Here is a 19,492-nt window from a genome sequence, read left to right as displayed (position 1 = left end):
GGGCGGTCCTAAGAGGGCCCTCTGCCTGTTGCTGATTCTCCTCATATCCTCAACTGGATAAAGAAAGCTCTCTGGGGCCCTTTTCATAAGGAAAATGATCCCTTTTTAAAGATCCCTTTCTCAAGGGTTCTACCCTTATGACCTAGTTACCTCCTAAAGGGCATACCTTCTAAGGCCATAACATGGAGATTAGGGCTTCAACAAATGCACTTCATGGGACATATGTAGTCTAGAATATCCCTTTCTTCTTGCCCCTCCTTAAACCTTTCCAGACATAAAGTTATTCTTTTTTTCTTCATTTAAAAAAAAATTTTTAAATTGTAGATGGACACAACACCTTTATTTTATTTGTTTATTTTTACGCAGTGCTGGGGATCGAACCCAGTGCCACACACATGCTAGGGAAGCACTCTACCACTGAGCCACAACCTAGTCCCCTGCGGGATTGTCCTGAGAATTTCAGTGTTTGGCAGCATCTCTAGTCTCTACCGACTGGATGCCTGTAGCACCTTCCTCCCCCTTATGACAACTGAGACTGTCTCCAGGCCTTCTGGGGTGTGCAACATCATCCTTGGCTGAGGGTCTTGGATCTAGCACTTGAACAAACTACTGGAAAGAGGCTATCCAGTGGCTAAGTGACCATGTTCCATAATGACCATGTGGTCACCTTTCTGTGCCTCAGTTTCCTAACTTGTCCAATGGGTTAAACAAACGTACCTGCCCCACAGAAGGCTGTTGTGAGAGTTCAGTGCATTAATCCATGCACACTCTTTACAACAACAGCACACAACACTTGATCACTGGGGCCTTCAGTCCTGTCATTTCTCCCTGCTAGACCAAGTCCCCAGGTGGAGATTTTGTCTGTGGTGTCTTTGGGTCTCATAGTCCCTTGTGATTCTTGTACATGCAAACAAGGTGTTTAATAAGAAACTTATTCATGGGGAAGAGGGAGATATCAATGTGGATTGATGCTGCCTTCCTAACCCTGGCCACCTGCTGCTTTTCCATGTTACCATGGTAACACCAGATCAGTTCTCACAGGCCAGACTCATGCCTCACCCCCTGACTCTAGCCCACTTTGGAAACAGGGACTTCCAAAGGTCACGGTTCCCTTTTGCTAACAACTTAGGTTTTACTCCCTCAAAGTGAATTTAAATATTGTTGTATAAAATTTTCCCTCCTCTAAATGCTGGCAAATCTTTTACCTCTATGTTGCTAGGATCACTGAAATTATCCTCCACATACATATTGTCATCTAGTATCTTCATTGCTCAGCTCAGCACCTACTAGAGGCCCAATGAAACATGTCTGAATATTCATGTTCAGAGAAGAGTCTCTAATCTTAATCTTTAATGTCTAGTCATGTGCCACATAATGATGTTTTAGTCAATCACAGACTGCGTATATCATGATAGCCCCAAAAGATTATAAAGGAGATGAAAAATTCCTGTTGCCTAATGATATGGTGTCTGTCCTAAGGTTGTAGCACAACTCATTCCTGATGTGTTTGGAGATGCTGGTGTAAACACGCCTACATCAGGGCCAGTCATGTACAAATACAGCACACACTTATGTACAGTAATAATGCCTGATCAATGACTGCAGTACTGGTTCATGCATTTACTATGCTATACTTTTGTCACTGGAGTATACTTACTTAAAAAAAACAAGGTTTATTGTAAAACAGTATGGTATGTGATGCCAATAGCGGCCTCAGAGTTGGTGATTACCACAGCTCTTGTTTGCATCAAGAGGCCAGATCTAGAGATTGGGGCTGTAGGTCAGTGGCAGAGTGCTTGCCTAGCATGTGTGAAGCATTGGGTTTGATCCTCAGTACCACGTAAAAATAAATAAAATAAAGGCATTCTGTCCATCCATAATTACAAAAAAAAATTAAAAAATAAATAAATAAAATAAAGGTTAAAAAAAGGTTACATCTAGCGACTGACCTGGGTTTGTGTAGGTATTCTATGATGTTTGCAAAATGACAAAATTGCCTAATGATGCATTTTTCAGAATTTATCCCTATGATTAAAGGATACAGGGCTATACATTAAAGAAGAGGCAGAATTTATTCATTAAAAGTAGCAAAGTAGCACTGGGGCTGCGTTGTGGCTCAGTTGTAAAGCATTTACCTAGCACGCGTGAGATACTGAGTTCCATCATCAGCACCACATCAAAATAAATAAATATAGGGCAGGGGTTGTGGCTCAGTGGTAGAGTGCTCGCCTAGCACATGTGAGGCGCTGGGTTCGATCCTCAGCACCACATAAAAATAAATAAATAAAATAAAGGTATTGTGCCCAACTACAACTAAAAAAGAAATATTTTAAATAAATAAATAAATAAAATAAACGTGATGTATAAAGGTATTGTGCTCCTCTACAAAAAAAAAAAAAAAAAAAAAAAGCAAAAGCACAAAAGCACTGACCCTGGTGGTAAACACTCAACTGCACCCTCTACTCGCACCCCCACCCTCTTAGATGAGGATGTTGGCTTTTGTGTTCTGTTTTTATGCTCAGAAGGACGATTGTAATGACTGCATTAATTCATCCCCTAGAGCTATGTTCTAGCTAATGGTACAGAACTATTTGGGGTTCATAGGAGGAATACTTCCTGTCATGCTGGCCATGCGATCAGCAAGTATCAGTGTTGAAGACTACACATGGATGCTTCATTGTTCAGAAGAAAATCTAATTTCTTTTCCTTAAGTATTCACATTTAATTTTCACTTAAGTAGCTCTTCTTAGCTTTATGTAACGGTATAAGTTCAGGTTGAATGAGAAGTCATTATGTTCATGTATGAAGAGGACTCCATGGACTATAACAGTTTCCTCCTTACGGCAATTAGCCATTAGGCTCTGGGAAAGACACTTGCCTGTGTCAGTGGCTTCAGGTTTGAAGCATTTCTAGGGTCTTCTTTTTTCTTTCTGTGGCAATGGGGGTTGAACCTGGGGGTGCTCTACCACTAAGCTTAATCTCTAGCCCTTTCTGTTTTTATTTATTTTTTTATTTTTATTTTATTTTTTATTATGAGACAGTGTATTGCTAAGTTACACAGGCTAGTCTTGAACTTAAGATCCTCCCACCACAGCCTCCCAAGTGGCTCTGGGACTGTAGGTGTGTGCCACCATGCCTGGTTTATCATTCCCATAATTCTTAACAGAGTTGGTAAATCATCTCAAGTACATCTGACTTCACTCTAAGGGACTGTCTGGATTATTGAGCTGAGGCTGCTGAGGCTGAGTCTAGGCATACTGAGAGAGGGTTGTGATTGATTAGTGATGCCTGCAGTGGCTGTTAGTGAGCCAAATATACTATCCCTGATCTAAAAATGACTTGTAAATAGGAGGAGCTTATAAATACTAAATAATGAGATGCCTGAGAACAAGCATATTTTATATATATAATTTTGTTTTTAGACCTTTTATTTTTATTTATATGTAGTGCAGAGAATCAAACCCAGTGCCTCGCACAGGCCTGGCAAGTGCACTACTGCTGAGCCCCAGCCCCAGCCCGGAGCACAAGCCTTTTTTGTATGTGCCTTCCTTGGTGCCTGACACTTAGAATACATTTGTAAATGTTAATGTTTAGACAGCAGTTACACTTCATGTCATTTTGGGTTGATTAACAGAAAAGATGTTTTCCCAGGTCTGGGTACCTTGATAATGCTCTGGCAGGTGGACAGAGGCAGGCCCACCAGGCTGGTGCCATTAATGGACATAATCTGGTCCCCAATGTTCAGCTTCCCCGACTTCTCTGCGGGGCCTCCATGCATCATGTTGGCTATGATCACGGTTGGTAGGATGGATCCCCAGCCAGACTCCACAATCACAACTCCTAGGATTTCTCCTTTCTGCTTCTCTATGAAAACCTGACAGGAGAAAAACACAGAGAAATCCTGAATCATTAACCATGGGAGGTAGTGGTAGAAGTGAAAGCCACTCCACTTCTTGCCTAAAGACAGACCCTAATAAACACACCCACACTCCCTCATGACCTCAGCCCAGGTGAGCTCCTGTCTTCTCTGCATCTCATCACATCCAGAGTCCTTAAGAAACAATTTCACATAGGCCAGTGCTGTTTTTTTGTAATTCATACTTGTTCCATATTAGCAATCTGATCTCAGCACACAACCACAGGGCACTAGATTTTTTTTTTTCCTCCTGATACTGGGTATTGAACCCAGGGATGCTGTACCACTGACTGCATCCCTAGCCCTTTTTATTTTATTTTGATACAGGGTCTTGTTAAATTGTCTAGGCTAATTTGGAATCCTCCTGCCTCAGCCTCCTGAGTTGCCTGGGTTATAGGCGTGCACCGACACACTTGGCCTGTCCAACATTTTTTTCAATGTTGTCTCTACTGGCAGGGGAGGAAAGTTGGTCAGTAGGAGCTTTGGTGGCCTATTATGGCTTCTAGAAATGGCTTTTGAATTCTAAGCACAGGTTATCCCATTCCACAATATGTCATAAGTTCTCTCCAACATTTAAGATTCCTGAGTTAAAAATAAATATTCAGAAAAACTTCTCTGCAAGGAGAAAGTTAAAGAAAAAGGAAAAACTGATGTGGGAGTCGTCATAGTTGCAAGCTCAGGAGTGCACACAGAAGAGCATGTCCTGGGCAGGCATAATGTTCTCCTGACCTCTGTGGCCGCAGAGCAGGCAGGAGTTAGAGCTGCACACCTGCAGGATGGGGAGGTTTTCAGAGATGCTGAGAAAAAGTGAGGCGCTTCTTGAAAGCAGCCTGCAGAGTGTGGGTGTGTTTATTAGGGTCTGGAGAGGTCTTCTCTAAGCCGGCACCCTCCCCACTACTGCTGACGCTCACAGTTGGCCCTTTCCCTGAGAACTGCCCTTGGCCAGAAGGGAGACATTCCATCCCCATGATGGGGTGACCTGTTTCCCACTGCCCAAATTCCTATGTTGCCGTCTAATCTCCAGAATCCCCAGGGCATCAAAATGGAGGCAGGGTCTCTACAGAGGGAATGGGGTTAAAGTGTGGTGATTTGGATGGGCTCTAATCCAGTATGACTGGTGTCTTCTTCAGAGGAAATTTGGACACAGACTGTATGGGGAAGATGGGGTGAAGGCATAAGGAAGGGATGGTCATTTATAAGCCAAGGAAAGAGGCCTGGGACAGATCCTTCCTGAGGCCCACAGAAGGAACCAACCCTATCAACACCTCAATCTTGCCCTTTCAGCCTCCAGACCTGAGAAGAGGACACACGTCTTTTGCAGAAGGCACCCAGTCTGTGGGACTTTGCTACAGAAGCATTAACAAACTTTTATATCTCTTGCTCAACCTTGGCCAATGAGCAATAGAGGTCATTTGCTCTAAGGTGGGATAAGTCTGTCCTGTATTCTGTGTCTCAGAGCTTCCCTCAGATTACAAAGAAACTTATGCCACTGAGACCACACTCTTCCTAGTGCCCCACATCCTGCTCCCACATTCTACTCTTCTGAGTGGAGGTTTGCAATACACTTGATGAACAACAATCCTCACCTGAGAATCTGCTTCCAGGGAGCTTTACCTGAGATCCCTCATACATTAATGGATTAGAAGATACCTTTCTCCTTAAAGCTGCTTGACATTTATGGGATAAAGTCTGAAAGCTTCAGCTGGACTTGCAAGCCCTTCAGTCTGACCTGGACCTTATTTTGGTCTGACCCTCTCTTTCTGGGTCCACCCTCTGTTCAAGCCAAGCCTTTCTGATTCCCTAGACGCATCTGCAGCTTTCTGACATTCTATTTTCCTGTTACTTCAGTTCTGTTTGCTCCTATGTGTTCCAAATAACCTCCAGACCAGCTCAGATGGTTCTGTCTACCTCCAGTTACTCCTGGGGCACTTAGTCTGAAGCAGTGGGGTGCACAGAATCTGTCAGATGAACCTTCAGTCTGTTCTGTTCTGCCAAATGCAGTGGGCTTTGACCAGTGCTTGAAGGAGCACCATAACTGAACTTTGTTGGTGCCCTTATCCAGACTCTCAGATCCTGGACTCTACCCTTATAAAGCTATCTGCCTCTAGAATCCACTAACACTTGGCTTTGGATTCCTAGGAACACAGGATATACTGCGATACCTGTCCACAATAACAATAAGAGCTAGGGGAAGATGGTGGTCAATGGGCAGTGCTGTGGGTGGGTGTCTGATTTAGTAACGAGGTCCATTGGGGTAGAGCTAGAGAGACTGTGAGCCCTTCACAATGTCCTGTCAAACCCACATTCTGCTGCCTTCATTTACACAGCAGGGCTTCCCCGCTCTCCCTGGGGTCCCCACCCAGCTGGCCCGGCCTGGGGAACAGTCTCAGGAAAGTACCTACATCTTTGCAGTTTTCTGACTTGGAGAAGTGGATCAGGTCGTCGTTGTACATGTCCTGGGTGTTGAGCAGATCACTGTACTCCTTCTGGCTGAGGTCTTCGGGGTTAATCCCGTTGGCCCTGAGGAATTCCTGGTATGCCACACTGAATGCCTGCCCTATGGACTGTGCGATCAGCTGGGCCTAGAGTAGCAGCCAGAGGGGAAGATGGTGGTCAATGGGCAGTGCTGTGAGTGGGTGTCTGATGCACTGTCCCCCCCCCCCCCCGGATTATCATCCTCCTGATTTTAAGGGGTCCTAGACATCAGGTAGGCCAGAAGTTCTACAAAGGATCACCAGTGCCTATCAGGGGCTGTCTTCAAAATTGTTGGGGACATTTCTGATTATGACAATGGTCTTAAGGGAGGACAATGGACAGGAGTCAGAGATGCTGAATATCCTGCCATGCAAGGGACAGTTCCATGCAATAACAGGTTGTTTTGTATCCTGTACAGTTTTCAAATATCATACAGGACATTCATGTATGTGTAACACCTGTTTCTAATCATCTGTGTCCAGGACTCGGGACATAAGAACTCTGGCTTATATGCACAAAGACTTTCATAGTGTAGTTACACTGAATGTTCCAAAAACAGTACTGCTTAAGTGGAAGGAAGATGGTTGTTTTGTCCAAGACTTTAGCAGGAGTAGCTTCATGACTCTGGAAAATTATGCACATCACTAGTGTTTGTGGGATCTGAGCTGCCAATAAATCACATCCCTATTGGCCTGTACCCTCACTGTGGTACATGGTGATTCTGCCTGTGTGTTTATATATGCATACTGTTATTTAGCCTTCAATTCAAAATGTCAAGTAGAAAATGTTTACAACATCACACTGAATACTATGTTCTCTTACTTATAAATCAAGAAGGTATAAGCACATTTACATACTGTGCTATGATTTTTACCTTAGCTTGCTTACCTTTTATTTCGCGTTTCTACTATATATGGCCAAATATTGATTATTTTGTGGAAATTTTTCAAAAGGTTGTGTTGGATACAATAGTCAAGAGCTCTGATCCAGTCCAACCCTGCATTTTCTAGGTGAGGAGACTTGGGACTAGGGACACAAAGGCCATACAGCTCATAGGAGGGGGACTTGGCTTCTATTATTTTTCCTCCTGCTCTGGACTTTGATAACTTTCTATGGTTTGCCAGAGGAAAACAGATGCTTAATTTTTCTAAGTTAGACAATCTGGTGACTTCACATGCCAAAACTCACCAAGGACCTGCTGTAAGCCTGGGAGGGGGTGAGGAATTGCTTTGGCATCAAGAGGTGTGTGTAGATGAATTGAAACAATATAACCCAGGAATATGACCTGTGGACTTACTGATCATCATTAATGGATGTACCAACTGGCATTTATGGACCTCTTGCCATATGCCAGGCATCAGCCTGAAAATGCACCACCTCTGAGTCACACAGTGGTCCAGAGAGGGTAGCACTGCCATTCTACAGAAAAGGACTCTGAGGTTCAGCAGTGCCCAGCTTGTATTTGGAATCAGGATTCCAACCCAGCCCTGCTAGTGCTGCAGACAATGTGCTCGTCCATGCTGTAGTGGAAGCAAAGGTGTGAGAGTCTCGGGTCCACTCCTATCCTAGCTCCTGCTCCTCTGTTCTTTCCATTTTTTTCTGGATGAACCCTCAAGAAATCTCAAGGACAAGAAACCCCTCCTCCTGAGCTCCAGGCCAGATGGTGGCTGCTGGGTGTCCTTGAGACCTTCAAACCTGGTGAGCAGAGCTCTCTCCACTTTTCCACTCCTCTGCAGAACACAGGGGACTTAAGATCTTAAAGTGTCACTCACAAACTTTCTGACAATCTCCTGAAACCCACTTTGTCCCAGTTTGTATGCCTGGCCTCAGCTTTAAAGAGTGGTAGGAAGAGGCCTTGCAAGCTCCCTACCTCCTCAGCCAGCCTGTCTGGGGGCTGCTTTCTAGAGAACCAGACCAGTAGAGGATAAGTGTCAATAAGTGTCAGTGTTTCCCTGCTGTGTTACAGCCTTCACAGCTCTGGATTCCTGGAGAAAAGGAGGATTGCCTGGGCTCCTAAGTTCTTGGAGGAAGGCAAATTACTGCAGTGAGGTGAACACTTGGCTGGAGAAAAATGGTGCTCTTGGGTAAATTGGGGCTCTCTGCTCCATTCGAGAAACAGACCTTTCCCTCTGTGGCACAGGGAAAAAATGAACAGAGTCCAGGGTGGTGACGTGGCCCTCCGGGTTTGGGCTGTGAGGTTCAAGATCATCATGGGTCTGTGACCCTGTCCTGGAGGGCAGCTTCCCAGGCCTGTGAAGGCCCATGGAGGGTGGGTGCCTGGGGGAAGCCCAGGTGCCATTGCCCTTTAAAGCCTGGCAGCCTTACCAGCTGTTCTAGGGCCAACCTGGAAGAAGGTCAAATGAAAGAATGACCTCTTTTGTAAACTGCCTCTGTTGATCTTATCACCTGGAGATATGAGGATTAGAGACTAGCAGTTCTGGGAGGGAGAAGGAGCTGGGATCCTAGGGACTGGGGCTGAGTGGGTGGGGGGTCTCCTACCTTTGGCTGGGGGTGGTGGGGGAGGATCAGGGATGTGAACTTTCCTATAGCTAAGGGCAGAGCTGTCAACAACACAGAGTTGCCCTCTCCAAGTTCCTTAAACATCACGTGAGACCTATTTGTACCCCTGCAGCTGAAGTCTGATGGAACTGTTCCCCCTCTTCCTCTTTCAAGCTCTCCAGCCATATGGCTGCTTTCCCTTCTCAATCAAACCCAGCAGGCCCGTGCCTCAGGGACTTGGCCCTTGCTCTTTCCTCATTTTCACTTTATTCAGGTCTTTGCTCAAATGTCACCCTCTTAAGAGAGGACTTTACTGATCACCCTACTTAAAACAGCCCAATCCCTGTGCTGCTTGACCCTGAGCTACTTCTCAGCCTTTCCTGTTTTTGAGGTGCTAATTTTGAGTTGCTAAGCCTCACTAAGTTGCTAGGGCTGGCCTCGAACTTGTGATCCTTCTGCTCAGCTTTCTGAGCACTGGGATCACAGGTGTGTCATCATGCCTGGCCCCGCTATAATTTTATACCAAGAATATTTATCTATTTATTTTCTGTGACTTTCAACCCATGTGAGTTACTTGTTGTATATTTTATTCAGCCCCATATCCCTAGCTCTAGTACAGTGCCTGATGCATGGCAGGTGCTTAATAAATATCTGTTTAATGTATGATGAATTAGACTGATTCAGTTCTGAGAAATCGAGAGAATCTGGCCACCCAATTGTTGTCAGGTCACCCAGAGAAAGCTCAAGGGAAGCCACCCTTACATCTTCAGACTCAAAGACATGGCAGATCATCTTGTACTGTCTTTTCCCATCCTGTGATGGGTGGGAGGCCTCGACATTCTCTTGGGAGTTGGAGCGGGGCATCCTCCGGCGGGCCATTAGCACAACGATGTTTCCAATGTCTGCGATGTAGGAAATGGTCCTCAGAGGGTGGTCCATCATTGTCTCCTGGAGGCAAGAGGGGAGAGCCCATAAGTCTAAAGACCTATGAGAAGGTCTGCCATTGGGGTGGGCTTCAGGGCTCATAGCAAAGATCTTGTTAGCAGATTTACAGATACTCCCTCAGGCCTGAGGCATTTCCCTTGACCAACCTAGGGCAAGAAATGCTTTCTGACAGTGAAAAGAAATAAGAAATTTTAAATATTTTATAAACACTAGACTCTCTGGTGAAATGAAAAAGAATGACAAAATCTCAATGACAGGTTTTTCACGCGTGATTTTAAACCAAACTTCTCAAAAGGCTTATCTGTCCCTGTTAATGAAATCTCTGCAGAAAACTCAGGAGAATGACAAACAACGTCCATGTTTTAATTTTTCCTTTGAGCTTTAAGACAATGACAGCCCCACCCAGCAAGAGGCACTAGCAGGGTGCATGGAGCTCAGCAGATGGGGACAGCCACACCATAGGCACAGGCAAAGACTCTGCCTTGCAATGCTGCTAGGCTTCACCCCAGGAAAGGTGGGAGCCAGCTGGTACCTGTGTGTCAGCGTTCAGTACTTTAATTCTCTGGGTAGAAATGAAGAGGTCCACCTCGGTCATTGGCTGAGATTCGCCTTCAGGAGCCTAAAAAGAAAAAAGCACCAAGACCAAGTTTTACCATGGTGTTCTGATCCAGATAAAAGGGGCAAGGTTAGCTCACACACACAGGCACCAAGACACAGTCACCAGAACAGCAATGCAGACTCTGGGGTTTAATTGCCAAAGCTGAAGGTACCACACAGAGGATGGACACATGGACGAGTGTTAGCATCTTTAGGTTCTGGGGGAAAATGTCGAATCCCCTTTGCAGTAGATTTGGCTCTGAGCAATGATGGCAAGTGGCCCATTCTGCAAGGGTTTTGGAGACTGAAGGATAAGGACAGGATAAGAGCAACTAACTCATACCCAATGACCTTGGAGAAGTCAGTTAGAATTTATCCCCGCTTGAGCTGAAGGGGTACAATGTTTAGAGCAGGTACAAATGAAGCCATTTGGATGCAGTTCTGGTAAGAGGGTCTTCATGTTCATATACCACCCAGCCAACAAAGAATCAGCTGCCCACTCCTGAAGCCACCCCAATAAGAAAGAGCCCCAAGGCCTCAATGTCCCAGGAGTAGTTCATAAGCACCTAGAAGCTCCATAATCAAAAAAGCGCAGTCTGGTTCATTTAAGGTTGAACTCTGCACACGTGTGGTTATTAGCGAGTTTTCTTTTTTGCATCCAGCAATCTGACAAATTCCCCAATCAAACATAACTGTAATTGCACAGGCCCAAGTCCCTGCCACATCCCTGCTCCTGAATGGTTGGAACTTCCACACTAGTATAGGATTCATTTAGTGTCTCCAATCTGTTCCCTGTCCTTCCTCTGAAGTGAAATGACTAATGAGCAACAAAAAAACAGCCACTGTAGGCAACTGAGTTTTGAGAAATGCTGGCTTATGGGGCGGTTTGAAAAGAAATCTGAACAAAAACTTGCTGGATGCAGAAAATAAAAACACGAAATAATAAAAAGGCAAAACATAAACAAATGAAAAGAACAGGCATAACACCAAGGCGATGGAGTTGTTTGTACTGCACCTTCTTCCTGCTTTTGGCTAATTTCTGGGCCATCTGCTTAGCATGGAACAAACAGAGACAGGAGAATAGTTAGAATTTGCAGAGACTCAAAGTCAAAAAGGGAGGTGACAAAACTAATACTGATAGTGATATGAAGCACTTCTGTAGGAGGAGGACTAGCTTTAAAAAAAAAAAAATCCCCCTCTAAAGAAAATTGATTTCCTAATTCAGAACTTAGTAGATGGTGGAGGCAGTGGGATGAAAGAAATTTGTTGAGGTGCTGCCTGTGCCTAAATGCAATGGATATTTTCAAAGAACTCATTTTAGTTGTCTTGATTTTCTTTATTGCATGCCTATTTTTCTGTTTCTTGGATTTTATCCTAGATATTTATTTCCATCTACTTTCTTTGGGTTTAATTTGCTAATTTCCCCCGTCAGTTTCTTGAGATATAAAGTTATATGGTTTCTCAGACTTTTTCCTTTTCTTACATATAAAGCTATGACTCTCCCTGTATGTACTGCTTTGGCTGTCTCCCACAAATTTTGGTATATTGCAGTTTAAGTTCTGTCCCATTAAACCATTTTGTAATTTCAACTGTGATTTCTTTGAACCTTGAATTACTTAAAATTGTGTTACTAATTTGAATACATTTGGGGTTTAGTTATTATTTTTGTATTTCTAAATTAATTTTACTGGATCAGAGAATATACTGTATAAAATTTCAGTCTTTTGAAATTTGACCCAGCACATGATTGATTTTGGTTAATGTGTCACATGGACTTCAAAATATGGTATTTTATAGTTGTTGGTTAAGATGATGTTTTAAATCTTGTATGTACTTGCTTTTTTTAATGTGTGTGTGTCATTTTATTCTACCCCTTTACTGAGAAAGGTGTGTTAAAATCTCCAGCTGTTACTATGGTTTACCTATGCATCTTTTGCGCTGTCAATGTTTGCATTACCTGTTTTGTAGTTATAAGGTGCATGTATATTTAGGGTGGTATAGTTTCTTATTGAATAGATCCTTTTACTTTTTCCCTCTTTATTTCTAAATACTTCCCCTTTCAATTTATAATATTAATTCATGACTAGCTAAAAATGGATATAATATTTCTCCTTTTGCCCATAGTTGAAAAAAATATGGTGGATAAAACTGGGGCTGAACTGTTTAAAACTGTTTAAAACCAAATCCTGGCTCTGCCACCTACTAGTTCTGCGACTTTGAGCTAGCCACTCAATGTCACCGTGCCTCATTTTCTTCTGTGAAATGGGGATAAAACAGTATCTACTTCATGAGATTTTTTTTTTGAGGACAGAATGAATATTTGCAAACTCTTTCAACAGTGCACTAAGTACTTTGTGTCTGCAGATGATTATAATTAACCTATGTCAGAGTGCAATTTCTTGGCTCCTGGCTCTTGGCAAGGCTTGATATATATATAGATATAGATACATATATGTATATATATATACAGATCTTGTACAAATAATGGTGAGTCAATGGCCAAACTGTGGATGCTGGTTTGGTGATGGGGTGGGGTGGAGGAAAAGCTGAGCTCTCGGACTCCTTGGTACTCACCTGGTGGAAAAGCTCTTCTGCTCAGTAGTATTTCTGTTCCACTAATGTCTAAAGTGTGTTGCCTGTACTAACTCATTTTAGAGAAACTGGATGAGTCAGCCATCCAAACACCAAACAGATACTCTCTGGTGCACTCAGGAAACTAGGAAAATCCCACTCCCGCTCAGCCACCCCACAGCTCTTCCTAGCGTTATAAGCTCAGGGTGAACTGTCTGCTCTGGAAAACTCTGAAGGCAGCAGCCACACATTACCCTAACTGCTGGCCATTATGGTGATACTATTTCTGTATCTGAAAACTGCCCTAAGCTGATGCTACTCCATGTCACACATATTCCAATGTGGAATGTGAGAGTCCTGCCTGGGATGTTCTGAACTGCCTCAGTTGTAATCTGCAGTATAAATGACAGCAGTGGGATCCAAACATTTGTTCTCTGCCACCTTTCCTGAAGTGAGATGGCAATGATACAGGAATTTCTACTGCTTTTGATACCAGAGATCCAAGAACAGTTGGTCAAAATTCTCTATCTCCAGAGAACCATGCCTTGAAAGAACTCTTTCAAAGGAAAATAGATCACCACCCATGGAAAACCCAAATTGTTTCTTTCCTGAAATGGGTGATAAGAAGATCAAAACCTGAGTTTCATGAAAAGTCTGCAGAAATAATTTTTATGAAGTTAAAAATATTTTATGCACTTGGATATGATAAGTCATTGATTATTCTAAGTGTCCTGCAACAAATTATAATAAAAAAATGGAGTCAGAGCCAGGATGAGAAATTACAGCATCAGAAAGAGGTTCAGGAGAAATATTAAGCCAGCATGCATTATTAAACCAACACTGTCCACATCCATTTTAATCCTCATGTTTTGTGGCTTATGAGCCTGGGCGGTGGCACATAAAACAGACTGTGGAACCATCCACTTACTTCATGTACAATGTGCACTGAGGCTGTTCTGCACTTAAGGTTAGCCACATCCGGCTGCTCCCTGCTGTTCTCTTTTCTTTCTCTAGCCAACATCTACTAAGTACTTAGAAGTGCCAGGAGCCTTCTAAGCATTTCACGTGTAAAAGCTTACAACCATCCTGTGAGGCAGGTGCTATATATCCACACTTTTCAGAAGAGGAAAACGAGGCACAGAGAGGCTAATTAATTGGCCCAACATCACATAACTGTTCTGTGGAGTGGCAGAACAGATTCCAAGCCAGGCAGTCTCACATTACACTCTACACCACTGGTTGTGCAGCCTGGGCAAGCTTCTCTTCTGAGAACTTCTTGGCTTGCCTGTATCATGGAGCTAATAATACCAACCTGTCAGGATTCCCCACCCCCCTCCACCAGATAACGTATACGAAGGGCCTGATGTAAGTGTCAGTATCCTCTTTATTGATCACAGTCCTCTTCAAGCAACATGGGAGACGACATGACTCAGACAAAGCTACAATGATAGAAAATTTAATTCTACAATGAAATCATAAGCTTTGACATTTAAAGGAAATCATAAAAGAATGAGAAAAAATCTGATTTCTGGGACAGGCTGGTAAAGACAGATATAAGAATAATGAATGTTCCTTTAAAAAAGCACACATGCCACAAAATATGTCAACACCACTTGTGATCTGGTTCCATGAGCTTCACAGATACAGCAAGAATGGAGACAGAGACACCACACTGGACATGCACCTGTCTCTCTGGCTCAGTGGGGCTCAGTAGGCCACTCTGTCTTCCTGCTGAAGAGGAGGGAATGAAGTGGAATGAGGGTGGAATGCAGAGAGTGAGGAGAGAAAGGACAGGTGAGCTGGCTGCACAGGTTTCAAGTTCGGTACTCTCCCGACAGTACCAGATGTCCTTACTGTGTTGAGAAGGTGTGAATCTACCCCGGGCCACCTGAGAGACAGGATGTAGGGCAAAGTTCTCTCCAGAAGTTTCTCCAAAACATCTTGCAGAGAGCATGAGTAAGAAAACATTAGCAGGTGACAGACACAGTGATGATGTACTCTGTGTCCAAGTAATTATGGGAACTGCTGGTGAAGCAAAGTGAACACAATCTTGGGGCAGAACCATTTTGGAAAAGATGTTCAGCATGGTATCTTCATACATGCAAACAGCATGCACTGATCACAACCAATACCTTTTCTTCCATCCTCCCCTTCCCAGTCTCTAGTAATCACTATTCTACTTTCAGGTGACTTTTTTTTTTTTTTAAGCTTTCACATAAGAGAGAGACCATGTAGTATTTGTCTTTCTGTGTCTGGCTTATTTCACTTAACATAATGTCCTCTGAATGTACCCATTTTGCTGTAATGACAGGATTTCATTCTTCTTTATGGCTGAATAATACTCCATTTTGTGTGTGTGTGAGTGTGTGTGCACACACACACACACATACACACACCATATTTTATTTATTCACATGTTGATGGCACCAAGGCTGATTCCATATCTTGGCTAATATGAATTATACCACAATAAACGTGAATGTGTAGGTATTTCTTTGGTATGCTGAATTCACTTCCTTTGAATACATACCTTGGAGTGGAATTGCTGGATCATATGGTAGATCTAATTTTAGCATTTTGAGGACCATCCATACTATTCTCCATAATGGCTATATAATTTTACTAATTTACATTCCCACTAACAATGTGTAAGTGTTCCTTTTACCCCCATATCCTTGCCAGCATTTTGTTTTGTTTTTTGATAACAAGCCCTTTTAACTGGGGTGAGATGGTATCCCATTTCAGTTTTGATCTGCATTTCTCTGATGATGAATGATATTGTGATATTGAGCATTTTTTTCATGTATTTGTTGACTGCTTGTATTTCTTCTTTTGAGAAGTATCTATTTATATCATCTGCTGTGTGTGTGTGTGTGTGTGTGTGTGTGGGTGGGTGGGGGAATGAATGAGAATGAATGAATTTGTTACTATATTTCCCAGGCTGGCCTCTTACTCCTGGGCTCAGGCCATCCTCCTACCTCAGTCTCCTGAGCAGCTGGGACTAAGAGTGCACACCATGGTACCTGGCTGCCCATTTTAAAAACTGGATTACTTCTCTTTCTTATTGCTATTTTGAGTTCTTTATATATTGTGTATATTAATCAGATGAATAGCTGGGAAATATAGTCTCACATCCTGTACGTCGTCTCTTCCCTCTGTTGTTTCCTTTGCTGTGCGGAGGCTTTTTAGTTCAATGTAATCTCATTTGTCGATTTTTGCTGAACTTTGGGGTCCTATCCAGAAAATCACTGCCTGTATCAATGTTTTGAAATGTTTCTCCTATGTTTTCTTTTAGTAGTTTTGGAGGTTTGGGTCTTACATCAAGTTCTTTAATACATTCTGAGTCAGTTTTTGCAAAGAGTGAGAGATGTGGGTCAAGGTTTAGTCTTCTGCATGTAAATATTTAATTTTCCCAGCATTATTTATGGAAGAGGCTGTTCTTTCTCCAATGTATATTTCTGGTTCCTTAGTAAAGAACCATTTGGCTGTAGATGTGAGGTTTTATTTCTGGGATCCTGATCCTGTTCCATTGATTATGTGCTGTTTTTATGCCAATACCACACTGCTTGGGTGACTGTGGCTCTGCAGTGTACATTCATGTCAGGTAATGTGATGCCTCCAGGATTGTTTTGGATATTCAGGGTCTTTTGAGCTTCCATATGAATTTCAGGCTCATTTTTTCTAGTTCTGGAAAGAATTTCATTAATATTTTGAGGGGGATTGCACTGAATCCTGTAGATTGTTTTGGGTTGTGTGGGCATTTTAGCAATATTTTTCCAGTCCGAAAGCACGGGAGGTATCTTTTGTAAGGCTGATCTGGAAGTCATGAATTCCCTCAGTGTTTGCTTATCTTGGAAGGTCTTTATTTACTTTTAATTTCTGAAAGATATCCTTGCTGTGTATAGTAACCTTGGTTGTTTTGTTTAAGGATATGGAATATATCATTCTATTCCCTCCTGGCCTATAGGGTTTCTGTTAGTCTAATGGGGTAGCTATTAAAAGTGACTTGACACATCTCTCTTACAGATTTTTAGATTCTTTGTCTTATACTTTTGACAGTTTCACTATAATATGATCTGAAAAGATCTTCACAGCATATCTACTTGGGGTTCTATAATTGTCCTTCATTTGAATATCCATGTCTTTCCTAAGATTAGAGAAGTTTTCTGTTATTAACTTATTGAAAAGTAATCTTTATCTCCTCACCTTAGATCTGGATGTTTAATGATCTTCCAAAGATCTTGAATGTTATCTTCATTCTTATTTCCTTTTTTTTAAAAAAAATTTGTTTGATTGGGACATTTCAAAGGACCTGTCTTCAAATTCAGATATTCTTTCTTCTGCTTAATCTAGTATATTGAGCTTCTAAATTGATTTCTTGTGCTCTTCATTACCTAAGGCCTGTTTGGTTCTTCTTCAAAATCTGTCTCTTTGCTAAATTTGGTATTCAAATCCTGCACTACCTTCCTAATTTCGTTTGTCTTCTCTTGGATCTCACTGAGCTTTTCTGTATCATTTGATTATCAGGCATTTCCTCCATTTTGATTTCTTTGGAATCTGTTGGAGGTGTCATAGTACCTTGTTTTTTTTTCATATTTCTTGTATTCCTTCATTAGATGCCTGCATCTGATGGATCAGATTTCACTACCACTTTTATGGGATGGCCTTCACAGTAAGCATCTTTCTCATGAAGATATTTTGGGGTGTCAGTTTATCATGTAGTGTTGGCTTTGATCCTAGCTGAGCAACACTGCATAGTCTCTACAACTTCTTTGGCTGTGGTCAGTGAGTTTGAGCACAATATGCACACCGTATCACAGTCAGAGAGATCCCGCATCTCTGGGCCATGAGAGAGCGGGGACACTCCAATAGTTCAGACAGGAGATATAGACGGCAGACTGTGTGAGGCGCACAGTGTGTGACTACTCATACAGTGGGAGTGGGGGCCCCTGTCTGGTAATGTTGACCTTGGCTCTGTTCCTAGCAAAGGCCTTTGGCACTCACAGTGAGCCTGAAGCCTGAACAGTGGTGAGGGCCAGACACTACAAGGGAGAGGTGGTGGCAGCAGCTGCAGTGTTCCCTTCTGTGGTGCTCACACCCAGTCCTGTCAGCATTGTGTGGTCAAACAAGGTGCAGAGGAACCATGTGGGTGGGTGGCAGCAAGAAGTATGGTTTTCCTTTCTGCTATTATGTAGAAGAGAGGGACCTTTGATCCTGTATACCCACAGGCAGGGGAGCAGCTGGGGCTTTTCTCCCCCTGCAGACTCCTTTAGCACTAATGCCCACCTTGGTTGTGGGACATGCCCAGAGCAGGGTAAAGTTCCTCTTGGAGCCCCCTTTGGCCATACACACCTGGGATGTGGCAATAGTCAGAACCAACTGAGTTGCTCAAGGGCTCTTCAGCATGCCCCTGTGTGCAGGGCAACAGTGGACTCTCAGTTCCCACTCTGCCCTGTCAGAAGCCTGTGTGCAGAGCAGAGAAGAAGGGCAGTAGGAACTGTTAGGTACCTTCCTTAAGTCTTGGCATGAGTCTACCCATAGCTGGCCATGCCTGTGGTCTCAGAGTGTAAGCTCTCTGGTCTCCTGAGTGGTGCCCTCTATTCCCTCCATGTCAAAAAACCTGCTCCACAAGTTTGTAGAGATGTGAATGCTGTGGGTCCTGGAATCACACTGTGAGAAGCCACTGTTCTAAGGTATGTCGGGGAGGAGTGCAGGTCCTGGAAGAATAGTATTTCTTCTTAAAAAAATGGATGAACAACAAGGGCAGAAAGGAAATATTAAGGAGGGGCCAACCAAAAATGGTTTAGGAAACCCTCCCCAAACCATTAGGTATCTTCTAATTCCGTTACTGTATTCAGACATGATTCATTTCTTATATTTTGGTAGACAGAGTTGCCTTTAGGTTTCCACAGTTTGCCTTGTAGTCTTCTTACCTACATGGTCTTTCTGGCTCCTTTTATTAGACTGCAAGTTTTCAAGGTCAAGGAGTGTGTTGGTTAATTTTGACTTCTAAAGTGCCTATTACAGGACTTCTCAGAAATACAGTTTGCTCTTTGAGTCAAATTCCTTTGTTTTCTTTTTGCATGAAGTGGAAAATGACTGGCCAAAGCACAACTCCAAATTCTCTCTCCATTTGTCAAATCTAAATTTTTTGTTAAGAAAATAGTAACTCTCCGAATTCCAAGTATAAATCCAATGAGTGACATTCTATCCTAGCATATAGTTGGTGCTATGTGAGTGACAGACACCAGGACAAATAGACCAGAAATGGAAAATGAAAACTTGGCTTCAGGGTCCAAGTCTGCTCAAAGAAGGCAGCACAAATACCAGGCTGCACTTGCATCCCTCCAGCAACATGAAACAATTCATGGAGGCAGAGGAAAGAGGAAATACAGGGTCTGCAGGAGGAGGGGTGGGGAAGGGAAGCTGCTTCACTGTGGTGTAGAGAAAAGCACCCCATCTGAAGATGACTCATCAGCCTGAGGTTAA

General features: G+C 43.0%; 1 protein-coding gene across 2 annotated transcripts in view; it reads right to left on the bottom strand.

Moving 5' to 3' along the window:
- Window positions 1-19,492, bottom strand: part of Apba1 (amyloid beta precursor protein binding family A member 1) — a 204,638-nt gene that overhangs the window by 12,159 nt on the left and 172,987 nt on the right. For both annotated transcript variants that reach the window (XM_027940135.2, XM_071600583.1), the window contains exons 6-10: window positions 11,448-11,480; window positions 10,368-10,454; window positions 9,653-9,838; window positions 6,319-6,498; window positions 3,662-3,874 (exon numbers count right to left, since the gene is read on the bottom strand). In XM_027940135.2, coding sequence (XP_027795936.2) covers window positions 3,662-3,874; window positions 6,319-6,498; window positions 9,653-9,838; window positions 10,368-10,454; window positions 11,448-11,480 — 699 coding nt within the window. The remainder of the gene's footprint in view (window positions 1-3,661; window positions 3,875-6,318; window positions 6,499-9,652; window positions 9,839-10,367; window positions 10,455-11,447; window positions 11,481-19,492) is intronic.

Source organism: Marmota flaviventris, chromosome 13, assembly GCF_047511675.1.
Source record: "Marmota flaviventris isolate mMarFla1 chromosome 13, mMarFla1.hap1, whole genome shotgun sequence".
NCBI lineage: Eukaryota > Metazoa > Chordata > Mammalia > Rodentia > Sciuridae > Marmota > Marmota flaviventris.
This window is presented reverse-complemented; position numbering and strand designations above follow the sequence as displayed.